Genomic DNA, 17,510 nt, shown 5'->3' on the forward strand with positions numbered 1-17,510 from the left:
AAAAGGTATTTCATCTTTTGCTGCCTCCTGTAAAAAAAGTAATAAATGTCTCCAACCCCCATTCACTCAAAAACTCCAGGAAGTTAGTGTTAGTTGAAGAGAGAAATGCATCAGTTTTTCCACTGTGGCACCGGCTGTTTTAATGACAGGCTCATTTTGTTTGGTTGGGGGAAACTTAGCAGATTCCCTGTTATGTCATAATGTTGTCTTGCTTTCTCTGAAAATCATTGTCCTACACCTGAAAACTATGTATAAATGCTGTTGGCAGGCCTCTCAGGGGAAAAGTTTACTCAGAAGTGGTATGCAAGACTAATGAGTTAAAAGCAATAATTATTTTTGGCACTGTGAGTCAAAAAATAAACTCAATAAGTTTACGTCTAAAAGTGGCAGAGCTGGATTCAAACCCAGAGCTCCTGGCTTCCCTGTTTGCAGTTGTTCTGCTCACCTCCACTTTTAGGAGCAGATGCCAGTGTTTTCACACTTTGATTTCCCCAAATGAGGCATTTTGTGAAATACTTTCCTTCTTTTCTCACCTGTTATATTGGAAGTATTTTCTTAGGAAAAGAGAAGGAATGAATGAATATTTTTAACATTGCAATGCTAAATATTCCTTATTCCATTTCCAGATATGCTTTTGGGTAATTGCTTCAGCTCGTCAGATACAGAAAATGAGAAAATTTTACTTTAGGAAAACAATGAGAATGGAAATAGGATGGTTCGACTGCAACTCAGTTGGAGAGCTGAATACAAGATTTTCTGAGTAAGTAGCTGATGGGACATTATAATATATGTATGACTTTTTTATAATAACACTTTTATTTCTAAATTAGATAACAATTGAAAACCTTCTTAGTTATTTTTGATATGTTTTGTCTCTAAGTTGAACTTTTGTAAGTAGCATGGCTTTCTCATAGATAATGTGTTATCAAATATGGTCATTATAGCTTGAAGGCCAGGATGCTACAACACAGCTTATAGGTCCTTGAATAACTACTAAAATGAAGTATTACAGGAGAGTTAAGAGAAGTAGGGTCATTGGCCTCAAAGGAGAAATTGAAGGATTTCACAATCTAGGCATCTATAAAGACAAATACAATGAAAAAATTTTCTTGCTTTGACTGTTGAGGCAATTTATAGAAACACACAGAAACAAAACCAAAAAAATCCACAGTAGTTTGAAAAAGATTCAAACTGAAAAACTGGTTGTAAATCCAGTTTACACCTGAATACTAGTTTGGGTCATTAATAGCCCTCTCAGTAATTCTGAATGAGCCCTGAGTAATTAGAACCAGTTCAGAGGAATTAAGCTTTGAAACCCCGTGAAAGATAGTGTATAGTGTGGTGAAGATAAATGTAGGTTACATGTTGGATTCCAGCCTCACTCTGTCTCTCACTGTGACTTTGGACAGATGTATAACCTTGCTAGAATACAATTGGTTAATCTCTACATAATGTCTTAGGTCCTTTTTTGCTATCAAGTCCTAAACCTTGTTTGCTCCATCTAGACAGGGGATTACAGGGAAGTTCCCAGGAACATCAATTTGATGTAACTATACTCAACTAACATTCTGGAGCACTCATTCTATGCAAGGCATAAGGATAGCCACAGAACTCCTAATCTCAAGGAATTCACAGCCTACTGGGAGGACAAAAGGTGCCAGGGAATAATTAGAGCAAACACATAGTGATTGCTTACTACATCCTAGGCACTGCTGTACAGATTTATTGTGCATATGTTATCTAACCCTTGTTACTACACACTGAGGTAGGGTGTCATTATCCCCATTTTATAGATGAGGAAACTGAGGCACAGAAAGCTTAAGTAACTTGACCAAGAAGAGCTTGTATTTAAATTTAGTGTCTGGCTCTAGGCTCTCTCTTCTTAACCACTATTCTATACTTTCTATAAGCAGAATACAGTAATTATATACATACACATACATGTATATAGATTAGTTATACAACTATGTAAATGCAGGGAGGAAGATATTACTTCTTTCTGGGGAGTTATGGTATGTGAGAACCTTGAGACTAAAAGGACTTAGCAGATATAAAGGAGGGAAAAAGGGCTTTCCAGGGCAGACCCAGGGTATTAGCTATAAAAAAGAGACAAATAAGATGGTTTCCAAAAGCCTTCGCCAATGTTTCATGGACACCAGCTGGGAAAACTGGGTTAAGGACCAATTTACTTGGCTGTGAGGGGAGACGCTGGATGACTTCCTAAGCTGCAGCAAATTTTCCAAGATGTGAGAGTCTGTTATGTTTCCCAAGGGCAATGGGGTACGGAGAAGAGGAGGACTGTGATTTCTCAGTAGGACATTTGAATTGACCAAATCCATTTGAGTGATCAAAGCCTCTCTTGTTTCTAGTGATATTAATAAAATCAATGATGCCATTGCTGACCAAATGGCCATTTTCATTCAGCGCATGACCACGAGCATCTGTGGGTTCCTGCTGGGCTTTTTCCAGGGCTGGAAGCTGACCTTGGTTATCATCTCTGTCAGCCCTCTCATTGGGATTGGAGCAGCCATCATCGGTCTGGTAAGAATGTCTTCTCATTTCTCTCCATGGGAAGGCGCTGGCTCTGAGACATAGCCAAAAATGTAAGCTGGAGTCCCTTCTCCTGTGTGTCATCAGTCAGCATCTTTATCATTATTTTGATTGATTAATTCTCAGTATCAAATAACATTTCATAGATTAGGGATTAATAATATTTAAATAACAGAAACATTGATGTCCTAATAACAATAATATTATTTATAATACATTTATTGAGCATTTACTATTGTGCCAGGCACTATGAGGAACTTTTACACATTATCTATAATCCAGTAATTATATACATACACATACATGTATATAGATTAGTTATACAACTATGTAAATGCAGGGAGGAAGATATTACTTCTTTCTGGGGAGTTATGGTATGTGAGAACCTTGAGACTAAAAGGACTTAGCAGATATAAAGGTATAAGGGATTGTTTATGACAATCTTATGAAATATTAATGCCACTTTAAATATAAGGAATGGAGACTGAGAGAGGTAAAGAGACTTGTCTGGGACTGCACAGCTAGTGAGTGACTGGACAGAATACAAATTCCAGGGAGACAGATGCAAATTTCCACCCACTCCCCAAAATGCCTATTGCTTCTCTGGTCTTCCAAGCTCAGATGTTCCCCCTCAAAAAGGCCCAATAAATATACCCATGTCAGTGACAAGCACCTAAGAGATTTCTGCAGTCATGACTGTGCTGTCTATTCCATCTGATCAGTTTCAGAGAGATTACCTGCTTCATTCTGAGCAGTTTCCCTTCCACAGTCTCCGCTCCCTGAGTATGCAGGCCAAGAAACAATGTAGGAATAGAAATTTTGGGTTATTCCAGTTAAAACACACTCCCAAAGATTGAGACATTATTAAAGCTTACTTTTAGAGCAGCCACAATTAGATAGCATGTCCTGGGACCAGGGACACTAAAAATTTGCTATAAATGAGGGTAGAATTCAAGTGAAAGCTCACATTATTGAACAACAAGTACCAATCTCCATGATGGTATTTTTCTAGCAAAGTATTGGGTTGGCCAGAAAGTCCGTATTTTTTTTCCATAAGATAAAAGACACATTTTTCATTTTTACCAATAACTTGATTGATTTGGATATTTTGAACATGCCAGCTATCTCCCACCTGGTGTAATGTTGATTGTTCTCAATTAATGTCTTGATTTGATTGCTACCAACTTCAATTTGTCTACTGGACTGTGGAGCATCTTCCAGTGAGAAATCTCCAGCATGAAACTTTGCAAACCAATTTTGACATGTTCACCAGTCACAGCACCTTCTTCATACAGCTGCACAAATCTTTAATCTTTTGCTGCATTTTAGTTGTGTTTTACTTTCTTGAAATAATAAAGCATAATATGTCTAAAATGTTGCATATTTTCTTCCATCTTCAATATTGAAATGGCTACACAAAAATTCACCAATTTTGGTAAGTTTCTTAAATGCACACTGATATGACAGCTGTCACAATATAATCTAACAAAATTGTTTTGGATGAAGTTAAAGACACCTATGTGCTACTTATAGAGCCAGCTTACAAAAAAAAACCAAATGAACTTTTTGGCCAACCCAATATTCTCTACAATCCACTGGTGCTTTATCCAAATGTTTCCCAGGTAATACAGAGTGCCAACAGCAAAAACTCACTCCACTGAACTAGGTCACCACCAGGATCTTTCATCTGGCTTATGAAAGATATGTTTAACTTATCCAAACTTCAGTTTCCTCATCTTAAAAATAAGGATAATACCTCCCAAAGTCATTGTGATGATTTAAAACATAGTCCACATTATGCATTTAGCCCAGCAGCAGACACAGAATTAATTACTAAAAAAATTAGTTTTTATTTTTTCCAATCCACCATATCATGCAGGCTTTATAAAATGCTTTTCTGCCCAATGCTTTCCAGATGCACTCTTAAAAAGCCCCAGTTTCTGTGGAGGGTCTTCAGGGATTCTGTGAACATTTGATTCAGCACTTTTTCCTACCAAATACATTTAATCTCTTTAAACCCATAATAAATTAATATTCACACTTTAATGAATCACAGTCATACTTTAACATATAGGAGACCAACACGTGGCCTGGTTTCCATGGTTCAGGCTTAGAGCACAGTTTCTCTGGTCTCAGCGCCCACATGTCAACTTCCTGTAAGTGCGTCACTGATTGGCAATGTGGTAGCTCTGCAATGGTTTATTTTTGAATTCAAGTCTGTGCATGTTTGTGTAAAATGATACAAGCAATTTCACTGGGTTCAGTTAAAAAGCGAAACAAACAAAAAAGAAAAGGTGGAGGGGCAATGTAGGAGGTATTAGAGGTTATGGGTTCTGTTTGCTTTGACTTTTATGTTTACAATAAGAAACATGAGCATTTGTTAGATATTTCCCAATCTACATTTTTGAAGCTCCAGTATCCATTTAATTGAAATATCCTGAGATTATTTAATGTGCCATTACAACAAAACTAGTAACATCCTAGCTACTTAATTACCTTGTTACCATGCTGCCTGTACACACTGGTGAAATAAATTAGACAGGAGCTGGTGAAAACTGCATGTCATCCATAACACTCACATTTTAATGTTGATGAAAATAGCCCTACTTTTTACTTTTCTTATTGTTGCCTTTTCAGCTCATTAAAGTTTTATAAAATGTGGACTTGTGAAATAAATATAATAAAATACTTTTAATTGTTTTATATCAGAATTGTGCTTAAGATTTTCTTTGCTAAGTGTTTTGCTGCTGAAGGTTTGGAAAAACTTGGAAGATAAACCCTGTTAGTGTGGGAACGGTATATTTTTTAGATTTCTGAATGAGTTGATTTTTCACAATGTTTGCATTTTTCCCCTTCTTGTTTCTTCATCTGTGCCAGAAATTTCTTTGGTGGTTAATTCTAACTGGGACTCAGTCTAAGTCCTATTGTAGAGAAAGTAACTTGTTTAATATTAAGGGCAATGTCTTTTTATTTCCTTTTGTAAACAGCAAAGGTGGTTGAACCCCTACAGCTGAGCTAATATAGTGTGATATTTACCTAAAGCTTTCTCCTACGGAATTACCTCTGCCTCATCGCACCTTTGCATGCTCACTACCTCCCTTGTCATTCCATATTCTGACCAGCAGGATTCCTGCGCTGACCTCTGGCCTTTGCCTCTGTTGTTTGTCTGTGGACTGTGCAATGGTCCTTGGCCCAGTGGCAATGACATGTGACATGATTTGACTTGAAAACTTCATTACTCTAATGACTAAAACACTCACAGAATGCCCTACTGGAGGCTTAATTCTGTATGAAGGTTTTTGAGGCTGGCTTTTAATACAGCCATTTGGATAGGCCAATAACCAAACACCTGTGGATGAGGCTTAGCATGGGTCATGGACCAAAGTCTTCCTCGGTGAATGCTGTTACAGTGAGAATCTAGTCTTGTATTAACCCATGCCACCTGTTTGCTCACCTAAATGAATCACTGAGTGACAGACTGACCCAGTTACCTGGTCTTTACATTTTGTTTTCTTCTTTTGGATTTTAGAGCGTGTCCAAGTTTACTGACCATGAGTTGAAGGCCTATGCCAAAGCAGGGTCAGTGGCGGACGAAGTCATTTCATCCATTCGAACAGTGGCTGCTTTTGGTGGTGAGAAAAGAGAGGTTGAAAGGTTGGTTAATTGAAATGTCTGCCGGAGGCGTGGTGGAGGTGAAAGAGGGCATAAGAGGGATAAATGGTAATGGAAAAAATACAACAAAAGAAAAATTTTTAAAAATGTCTGCCACTTTTCTGAATTTCCTTTATCCTGGAACTTCCCTATTTTTTGTATGAAGTGGCAGTCTCACCCTGGTCTATGCTACCGCAAGGGAGCCTTTGTTCAAAAGGGAGTTTTTGTCCAAGAGATAGCTTGGCAGAGTAATGAGATGGATCAAAGCACCATAAGGGCTCCTAAGTTAGGTGTGTGTTTTGAAGAGGTTAGAGTTGGTAATTTTTAGGAAGTCATCTTAGGTTTGATACTTATTTCAAGCTCTGGTGGGATGCGTGTACACACACTGTACCACATGCCAGTCTGCCACCCCGTCTGCTGCCGCTAAGGAAAAGTTTTCATGATCTAAAGTGCAATTTCACACATTTTTATTGAACACAATGTGTTTTAGTCAGCTACTCTACTACACACTCCTTGTAAGGTCTCAAACTGCAATTGAATCAAACAGAATTTAGCATTGGTATATTATAGACCATCATCCTAGGAGATTAATTCTTAATGAAAATAAAAACCTAAGTGACCAAAACAACATAGTTGCCAAACAGTTGTTTTTACTTATTATTCCATTTATCTAGTATTTATTGAGTGCTTACATGTGCCAGGTGCTGATTTTATAAACTAACCGGCAACTTAATTAAACTCTTATTTCATCTGTTATAGATTTAGTATGATGGTGTCATTCTCAATTGCTAGCAACTTCACCAAATAAAAAACAGGATTTATAATCTTTAATTATCCTCTCTTTTTATTTGCTTCTTTTTGTCTTTATTTTTATTGTTGACACTATTGTAGATGTCCCAATTATCTCTTTTGTTTCCCGCCTCCCAGCCCCCACTCCACCTTCCCTCTGGCCATCCCCACACTCTTGTCTGTGTCCATGGGTCATTTGCTTCTTTCGGTTTGTGGAATGAAGTTATCTTATTTCTCATAAAAATTTCAGTAGCATATTTCCTCCATTATGAAATGTATTATCTTGTCTTTTTAAAAAGATTTTATTTATTTATTTTAGACAGAGGGGAAGGGAGAAAGAGAGGGAGAGAAATATCAATGTATGGTTGCCTCTCATGCACCCCCTACTGGGGACCTGACCTGGACCTCAACCTGGGCATGTGCCCTGACTGGGAATTGAACCAGCAACCCTTTGGTTCACAGGTGGGCACTCAATCCACTGAGCCACACCAGCCAGGAGAAAGGTATTATCTTCTACTGTTAATAAAATAAGCAGTGTAAATGTTTTAAAAATGTAACAAAAATAGGCTAGACCTTCAGTTTTGTCCCATGAAATGTTTAAAATTCTCCATTAATTGATTTTCTTAGATGTAGGAAGGAAGCTACAGAATGCCTGAGCTTTAAGACAATGCCCATTATTGATGGCCAGATGATAGAATTATGGAAGCTTAGTGCTTGGACTGAATTTCCACACAGTTAGCCATGTCCCATGGTGTGAATCTAACCCGTCATGTCACAACTGAACATTCTTGGTCACAGGGCAGATGGGTGAGTGCATGTGGTGCAAACAGTAGTTTCAAACCTGGGAGGGAAACAGTTGCATCATTTTCTGATAGGAAGTATGCCATGTGATTTAATAAAACAATTTAAGCACAAATAGTGCTGGATTTCTCATATCCAAACATTTGTGATGAAAAATTCCTTTCTCTTAAGGGCAAAGCTTACTCCACTGTACTCATCCAGGAAGGAATCAACCGTGAGGCTCTGCTAGGCATAGTCCCTTCAACGCATTTCATTGCCAGGTTTAAACAAACTACACAGAAGTTGCTGTTTTCTTTTCTTACAGCAGCTCTGTGTTTGGTGCTTTGTAATCATTGAAGAAAGCCACTGCATTGTGGTCTGTTTGAAACACTCTAACTTGAGCTGCTGCTTCTGCTGATGAAATAGACTCACTTGTTTCTCTTCACAGGTATGAGAAAAATCTTGTGTTTGCTCAGCGTTGGGGAATTAGAAAAGGGATAGTGATGGGATTCTTTACTGGATTCATGTGGTGTCTCATCTTCCTGTGTTATGCACTGGCCTTCTGGTATGGCTCCAAACTTGTCCTGGATGATGGAGAATATACAGCAGGAACCCTTGTCCAGGTACCTTGGTTTTGATGACCCTCATATGGCATTTCATGTTGGCATCTCAGAAAAGCTGACGCGTGCTCACCTGCCTGCAGTGAGCATGGAACACTGTGGATGGCTCGTCGAAACACAAGAAAAACATACACAGAGACAACCAGGTCCTGTGGGGGAATAGGGACAGGATGGCCACCCTGTCTCTAGTGGGTAGAGTGCCTCGTCTCCATACCCAAGCAGATTTTTATTGAGAAAACAGACTTAGTTTGTGGATTCACAGTCTGGCAGAAAAGATCAAAAGATGTAGGTGACTTACAAAGGTGTAGACAGAACTCCTGCAGTGATTCTGGGCAAAGTTTGGGGTCTTTAACATATGAAAAGACTACAGGTTCCAAAGGTTTCCTGCCTGTGCCTTTAAATTCCAAGTTAATAACATCCTCCAGCAAACAGATCTCACAGGATCTTGCATATTCTATGTCTCAGGCCTGATTACCCTGGGGGCCCACTGTTTCTGGTCTGGGCTGCACTGCCCCTGCAATTTCCCCAGGCTTGAGAAGGGCAGGAGACTTGGATTTCTCACAAGGACAAAGCCAAGGGGGCAGGGGTTGATGCCATCACCCCTTCATATCCACAGCCCCTTCCCTTAGGACTTTTCCACGTGATCGCGTCTGTCTTAGATTCATTCTGTATCTTAGAGAATTGTTACCCCTCATTGACTGCCGACCATGCAAAAAGGAAGCCAGGCATTAGAACAGGCAGCGTTCATGCCAGGGAAATAAGTTTTGTCTCCTAAGTGGCTCCTGGTCCGGAGGTCTTTTACTCAGCCTAAGTCACGGGGGGTTACAACTTCCTGAGACCAGGCAGGGCGGTCCCCAACAAAAAGCCCTCAGTTAAGGCATTTCATTTATTCCTTTAGTGTCTAAGGAAAGAAAGTGTCAATGATTTGATGGAGCCCCTCTGCAGAAACAAGCAGTACATATGCATTTTTATAGTAAAGGGATGCTGAGCATTTGAACTGATGAGCCAGTGACTTCATGATTTCCAATTAAATGAAGGTTTTATAGCTGTAAAACAATGATTTTTCTGACTGAGTCCAAAAGATAATGTGCCAAGAAAATTGCAAGTCAGTGATCTCTCAGTTAAAAATTAACCGCTCATATAGTTGAGCCTAATAATAGCACAAGATATGCGCTAATGGACATATTTGTGGAAACATGAGTTACTAAAATGTCAAGCCAATAAAATCCTCAACTGAACAGATAATACAAACATATTTTATTGGTCACTTGTGCTGTAGCCATACTACAACTAATACCATAAAAACTAAGTTTCTGTGTCCTTTCAGTTGCTCTTTCAAGGATTAGTGAACGCCTACTATATGCCAACCCCAAACAAAGTGCAGAGGGTTCAATAGTGAGCGAAAGAAATGTGATCTTTGCCCTGGAGGAATTTATAGCTTAACAAGGAAAATAAGCAATACATAAATAATCACATAAATCACATAGTGGCAAATGCTAACATGCGTTGTAAAGGAGAGGACAGGGAACCTTTACAGTGCCTAGCAGGATACCCAGGTGTGGCAGGTCAGGGAAGGCTATTCCTCCTGCTCATTCTCCCAGGGCTTTTCCTCCTCAGCTCAGGGCCCCTCTTGTTGCAGCTGAACTGTTGTTGTTGGGATTCTCAGCTGAATGGCACTATCCCAGCCAGGCTTCCATGCTCATCCACTCTTCTTTTTTTGGATTTATTCTTTTTTTTATTTTAAATTTTCATTTATTTTTGAATTGTTCAGGTACAGTTTTCTGCCTTTTCCCCCCACCCCAGTCCAACCCCCCAGCCCTTCTCACCTCCTCCCGTTTCCACCCCCCACAGGTATTGTCCATGTGTCCTTTATAATGGTTCCTACAAACCCTTTACCCTTTTCCCCTGAAATTCCCTCTCCTTTCATCCACTCTTTTATTCTCTTGTACAGCTTGCTGAACTTTTCCTTCAGAGCACTTGAATAATACTGAGCATTCACATGCATTTCCATTTATTCCCACACCTTCCCACCCTCACACAGTGAGCTCTACACAAGGTCAGCAAGGGAAAATGTAAAATGTATGTTTCATTTGGCCTATTTGTCATTTAATTAAGTCTGTTAATTTAAGCATATTAATTCTTCTATAAAATATTTGTGTTCCAGGTTCTTGGTAGAATGGGCACCAATTAAATAATGTAAAAAAACACACCCAAAATCTTGTATGCCAGAAATTTGCTGACTAAAAGCCTGAGATTTGAGATTTACTGCTTTAATAGAAATACATTTCTAGAGAAAGTTTAATGGAAATTTTGTTTGCAAATAGAAAAGATTATCAGAGGTCAAAACATAATTCATTCTATCCCATGGACTTTATTTCATTAGAGCATAATACGCTAAGAACGAGTTTTAAAATTCAGCTATTCTTTAGAAGATGAACAGCTGGCATCACTTGAACTTTGTTTAAAAAATTAAGTATGATAATGCATGTTAAGCTGTTTTATAAACTTTAAAGGGATTGTATAGATGGAAAGTGTTATCATTATCATAATTTAACCACATTCTCAACCTCGATATAGCTTTGCACATTTGAAAAGCCAGTGAAAATATTGCAGGTCTGAAATCTGAGTGTAAAGTCTCTTTTCTTTATTGATCTAATGAATCTTCAGAACTTTCAGCATTTACCAAACTAGAGATACCAGTAGTTGATTTTAGTCACAGCTGCTTATACCTGCTCATTCAGCAGAAGTACATACACTGAGAAAAGACATCCTTCCTTTCATTCCATGCCTTCAAGAAGAGGACATATGTGTGCACAAATAATAATTGAGAAAAAAAATAAATTGGTAAATTGGCAATTAAATAACATACAATTCCACTTGGAAACACTGAATTTAAAAAATCCTAAAAAACTCTCTCTAGCAAGAATCCACTTTTGTGGTTCTGTTAAAAGGAAAATGGAGGCATATTAAAACTTTTAGGAGTTTATTTGAGTAAAAATAATACTGTTGTGAGAGAACCTTGGTTCTTCTTGCCAAAACAGTAAAGAAGTGCAGATCAGCAAGCCTATTAGCATGCAAGCAAAGTGTATGAGTGCTAACTTCTAATGGGAGAGCAAAAGCAAGGGTGGCAAGAGCAAAGTGGCTAAAGGCTAGGTGGCCAGAGCCTGGGTGGCCAAAAAAAGAGATGGCCAGAGGTCAGGTTGCCAGGGCCTCACAACCCCCCTTGTGTGGCAAGAAAGCCAAGAGAATGAGTCCCTTGTTCTGAGGACTTACATAATTGGTGGGATAGGGGTGAAGAAGTTACCTTTTGATTCACAGGTAAGGGTGGTACCAGGTTTCCCCTGAGAAGACGTGACTACCCAGATGTATGTATGTGTGGGGGTCCGTTAGTCTGAATCCTTATCTTGCTCCAGACTCTATTTGTTCATTTTGTATACGTAACAGGAGGCAGGCAATCAACTGAAGTTGTTTTATGGGCTTTTCTTGGGCACTGTGGACCCCCGCCCCTTCCCTTTCCAGGCTTTGGGATGAATACACAGTCTCAAGCTTTTCTTTTTCCCAGCTAGTGGAGATGATACACACAGACTTACACCTTCCTGCACTATCATAGTTGTGCTTGTGTTGTTCAGGATGCCTGGCAATCTTATCAGATTAGGCTCAGGACTGCTGGGTCCATGGTTGAGATGTGTCTTCCTTTGCTTCCAGCCTCCTGTATTAAATTCTTTGTTAGATTGTAATGGTGAGGGTCCTGCCTTTATTTCCCCTCTGGCCACTCATTCCTAGCTGCTGCCTAAAAATATCAATCAGGCAATGCCAAAACAAGTCATTGGAAAGGCTTCACTGATAGAAGTGAGGGGAAAAACTTATAGAGAAGAGGCTGAAACAAAGTGAGGAAATTACTTGGTTGTAACTTAAATAGTTTCCATATTTGAAGAAGCCTAATTAGTTGTTTCTGATTGGTTGTCAATCGGTTTTGATTTCTTAACCTTGAGGAATTTCAGGCTTAGGTTTTGGTTTGTTTATATAGGCTACTAAGGCATTAAAGCCACCTCAGTCTAATTACCTCCTCGTTTAAGGAACAGTTCTCACCTTCAAGTTTCCTGCCAATTGGATTGTGGGCTATGCTATAACTTCTATAAATAATTTATTCTCTCAACTGATATTTCTTGAGAACTTACTGTTTGCAGACATGGGATTCTGCATGCCTCTAATCTTTAAGTCATCATTCTTTTCCATTTTAAAAAATTTTATTTTTCAATTATGTACATTCAACATTATTTTGTATTGGTGTACAGGTACACAGCACATTGGTCAATCATAAATTTTACACAGTGCTCCTTTCAATATTTCCAGTGCCCACCTGCACTATATGTAGTCATTACAATGTTATTGACTATATTCCCTATATTAGTCATCAATTATTAACTCACATTTTACTCCTAACCTCTTCCTGCAAGCCTCCTCTTATACTTCAAGAAATTTTTCTTTGGGAAGATGAGAGACATCCTTTAGCAGTATAATCATTGATCATTCTTTCTCCCCTCACCCCCTCTTTTTCCTCTTTCCCCTTTCCTCTCTCTCTTTCGCTCATGCATGCATGCACCTTTTTGGCTGCACTTCTGAACAGCAAACTCTGAAGACTGAGTATGCATGAGCTGAGTGTTTCAACCACTAACCTAATTAACAATTAGGTTAATCTGATGCATCTTGTGATGCACAAAATCATTATTGGCTGCATGGTAATTGGGCATAAATACTAAGTAGTTCACATAAATGACTATAATCAGTATCACTTGTACCCGGACAAAAATTATGCTCTGTGATTTATCAGAAAAAAAGATGAAAGGGAACTGAATGATGCAGAAGGCTGCTCTTTCATCCCCCTCTTAATTTTCAGGGCTCAATAATAAAAAAAAATAATAGCAGTAATAGAGAGGAACATTATTCAATGTATACAAGGTGTGAAGCACTGAAAGGGGTATTTAATAAAATTACCATATGTAATACAACTTCATTGTGTAATCGATGTCATTATACCACCACTTAAAAATGAAATGAAGCAATGAAGATGAGAAATACGTGCCAAGTAGTATGGAGTAGGATTTGAACTCAGGTCTCTGTGACTCCAGGGCCTGACCCACTAACCACTGTTTTCCTGCCTCTGGACCTGTCTTCCAAAAGGCCACAGATCCCCTTTACTCCAGCACAGCACCCCCATGGGGAGGTTGTTTGCCAGCAGTCTTCCCTTTTCTCACACTAGTGTCCACAAGGCTAATGAGTGGTACTTAGAGTGAGAAATGATGGTCTGTTGGGATGTGTGCTCACTATTGTCAGGTACTAGGTACTTGCCCCAGTCCCATCTCACTCACTTTTCTCCTAAGAACCCTGAGAGGGACCTTTGCTTGAGATAATGCTTGCAAAGCCTGGCTGAGCAAGGATTTGACCCCAAACCTCAGTTTAGGACCCTTGTGAGTCAGTCTAGAATCTAGCCCAAGGATCAGCAAACTATGGCCAGTAAGTTAAAGCCAGCCTGGTGTCTATCTTTATAAGTAAAGTTTTATTGGAACACAGCCACAGCCATTTGTTTAATATTGTCTATGGCTGCTTTTGTACTAGATAGTGCAGTTGAGTAAATGCTTCAGAGCCCATGTGGCCTGAAAAACCTTAAATGTTTATTCTCTGGCTGTTCACAGAAAATGTTTACTGACCCTTGATCATAACACATATGGAAGGCTTCCTTTGCTCAGGTAGGAAGATGTTAAATGAAGTGGTTTTAAACCCAAATTACACCACAATTACTATTCTGTCTGTTCATCTTTTCACTTCCTAAGTATGGAATCTTGCTTATTTCATCATCACCATCATCACTATTATTTACATGGCTGAACTGGATTAATCACCTTTACATGCATTATCTCGTTTAATGCTCATAACAATTCCATGAGATACATACTCATTATCCCTGGGTTGCAGATAAAGAAACTGGGTCTTGAAAGATAATGTAATCTGTCCATGGAAGGAGCTACCTACCATAGACAAGGAAAAGAAACGAGAAGGACAGATGAGATAATGTCTGGTCCCATGCGTTGAGTGGGGAATTCAGGAGGAAGTCAAAAAGAGGCTGGCCTACATAATCCTGACCTGTGGAGTAGAGAGGTTACTGAAGAGGGAGGGAAATGACTGTGAGGCTAAGAGAAGTCCCATGATCCAGCCATAAGGAAGAGAGAGGGTGGAGAGGGACTCTGGGAAGAATCCAGTTCATGGAAACCACTACAGACTAGGATGAATTGATTACCTGAAAAAGACAGTATTCATGCAGAAGGCAACCTTTAGCTCAGCAGATAACTATAGTCCCTTGATAGATGGTGGCCATTGAAACAACCTCCATGTGAGTCATGAGACTAGCAAGCATCTGTGGTTGAAAAGGTGGAGAGAGAAGGAGTCCTGTGCTCTTCCTAGAGGCCAATGTGAGGAGTTGCCTCATTGCCTCTTCCTTTATACACAACACTGATAAAAACAGAGTGCTTCTTGCTAGGAACATCTAGCCATCATCAGGTAGCTTCTACCTAACCTAGTGAGATGGCTGTGCTGGTGAGTCAAGGACAGCTTCCCCAGTTCTGCACAGGAACCTCTCCACTCCACCTGCGTGCAATCTCCAGCAGATGAGCCTGGGAGGTAAACAGAATGTCAGTCATGAGTCTTGGTTTAGATATTGCTCTACCACCTAATATATGTTGTAACCTCCACACACATCTGTTTCCATACACATCTTTTATAAGGACTAAATGAAGTGGTACAGGCGAAACATTCAGAAACATACTTTATTATTGGTATTATTTTTGGTAGTAGTAGTATAGTACTAATAGTAGTAGCAGTAGTTATCCTAATAACTAGTATACTAGTAGCAGCAGTGTAGCAATAGCAGTTGTAGCAGATCTATATTACACATACCAATCTCTAGGACAATCAAGTTAATCTTAGTGTCTTTATTGTTTCAAGGAACCTTTAACCAGAGAAACCATTATAAGGCTACTTATATAATAAATTATCATATCACTATTCTAACCCACTTTGTGTTGATTGAAATCTCTGAGTTCACATGGATAGCTCCAAAACATATGAAAACTATGTTCATCTCTTCTCATCAGATTTTCCTCAGTGTCATAGTGGGAGCTTTAAATCTTGGAAATGCATCTTCTTGTTTGGAAGCCTTTGCAACTGGTCGTGCAGCAGCCACCAGCATTTTTGAGACAATAGACCAGGTATGTGAAAGCCGAAAGTAAAGGCCACTCACAGGTTGGTGTGGGAAGAGAAATGAACTCTCGAGGAATTTACCCTTAGAGGAACTATCACAATGCCCTTAATTCAGCTGTGCTTAATAAATGTCATGAGTCAGACCCTATTGTGAACTGGGCATGCAAGAGTGGAACAGAATCAATAAAAATCCCGCTGTCATATTGTAACCAGGAAACAGGCAATAAAGGAGTAAGCACATTCAAAGGTAAGATAACATTGAACAGGACACTGAAAGAAATAAAATAGGCCAGTGTGATAGCAATTAGGGGTGGGAAGAAGTCTTTAAATTGAGTGGTGATGATTACATCATCTCTGAGGAGGAAGTATTTGAGCTGAGCACCAAAGGAGTCAAGTTGGCCATGCAAAGGGAGACTGGGAGTGGGTTGGGGGTGGTGCATGGGAAGTAAGAGTGGGAAGGTTATTCATGGAACAAACGTTTCCAGTTGGAAAAGGGCTTGGTGAAAGCAAGGGACTAAAACAAGGTCAGTGTAATGGAGCAGAGTAAGCAAAGGACAGAGGCTGGAGGAATGGGAAGGGACTAGATCATGCAGGACTTGAAGGCCAAGTTCATGAGACTGGATTATCTTCTAAATGTGACAGAAAGTCTATACAAGCTTGAAGAGGACCCTGGAAGTATGGCTAGGATTTTTCTGGTTAATCTCTTAAATCAAGCTAGAAAGTCAAAATTCAAGAACAGAAAGGGAAGATGGTGGCAATGCATTTTTTTTTCTCTGAAAAAAATGCCCCGGGCTAAGAGAGGCCCTGTAAATCCAGAGGCACTTTGTGGGTTTCCCAAGTCATCACTGTGTATGAGGCATGTAGCCTGTCTGAGAAAATTTCCCATCACTGTATCTGTTTTATATTTGAGATATAAATATGGGGGTTTTATGTATTTGAGATATGCAGAGATTGTTGAAAAATCATGCAGCCCTGTTGAACAGTCCAGATTCCATCTCATTCTTGGGTTGTTATATGCTCAACTAAGATGATGAGTCTAAAAGGCCCCTGAAATTATTTCAAAAAAATTAAGGCATTTAAAAATTATTTTATTATTTTTACTAAAGACCCAAGGAGAAAGTTGGCTATACTATAGCTTGAAAGAGAGGTGTGAGCATGAATTTCTCTCACTGGTGTGGAAGAGAAAAGAAGCTGACCCGGGAGTGTCTGGCGGCAGGAGAGGACCTTCACTGTTACCTGGTGAAGTTCTAGGTTAGGCTCACCACTAACAACAGCAGAGGTGAAATTCAGCACATCTGTTGAAAGTTTGTAGTGTCTGAGGACACCAGCTGAGCACATTCAGTTGGTTTTCACCATCATTTATAACAGATACTCAAATGTTAGACCCCAGTTTGGTTGACTAGTTATGAGGCCTTGCGCAAGATACTTAACCTGTCCTCCACTTCCTGAAGTGAAAAAAATAGCCATATCATCTGTCTTGTTAGGTTATAGTGATAATTACTTATGGGGAAAAATTATACTAAAACACCTTGTACATTGTCTGCTATAGTATCTTAATAATATTATAATACCTGATAATCTTAATATATTGTATACTAATATATTAATTATATATCAGTATATAATATCATAGTAATGTATCAATAATTAAATTAACTAATGTGATATTATATATAATTTTAAATTAAGTGATAATATTTTATATTATCTATAGTTATTTATGTTACATATAACATACATTTACCTATAATACATATTGCATATATGTATTAATGTATGTGTGCAATATAACATAACACTATTAACATATAGTAGTATAATATCCCATTAATATTTCAATAAATAGTAGTGAGTATTATTACTATT

At 38.9% G+C, this 17,510-nt stretch overlaps 1 protein-coding gene across 1 annotated transcript in view; it reads left to right on the forward strand.

Annotated features, from left to right (window-relative positions):
* Positions 1-17,510, forward strand: part of ABCB11 (ATP binding cassette subfamily B member 11) — an 85,761-nt gene that overhangs the window by 16,777 nt on the left and 51,474 nt on the right. Inside the window, 5 exon segments of the mRNA XM_036023345.1 lie at positions 627-760; positions 2,370-2,541; positions 6,080-6,204; positions 8,219-8,393; positions 15,539-15,652. Of these exon segments, the coding sequence (XP_035879238.1) occupies positions 627-760; positions 2,370-2,541; positions 6,080-6,204; positions 8,219-8,393; positions 15,539-15,652 (720 nt within the window).

This window comes from Phyllostomus discolor, chromosome 4 (assembly GCF_004126475.2).
Source record: "Phyllostomus discolor isolate MPI-MPIP mPhyDis1 chromosome 4, mPhyDis1.pri.v3, whole genome shotgun sequence".
Lineage (NCBI taxonomy): Eukaryota > Metazoa > Chordata > Mammalia > Chiroptera > Phyllostomidae > Phyllostomus > Phyllostomus discolor.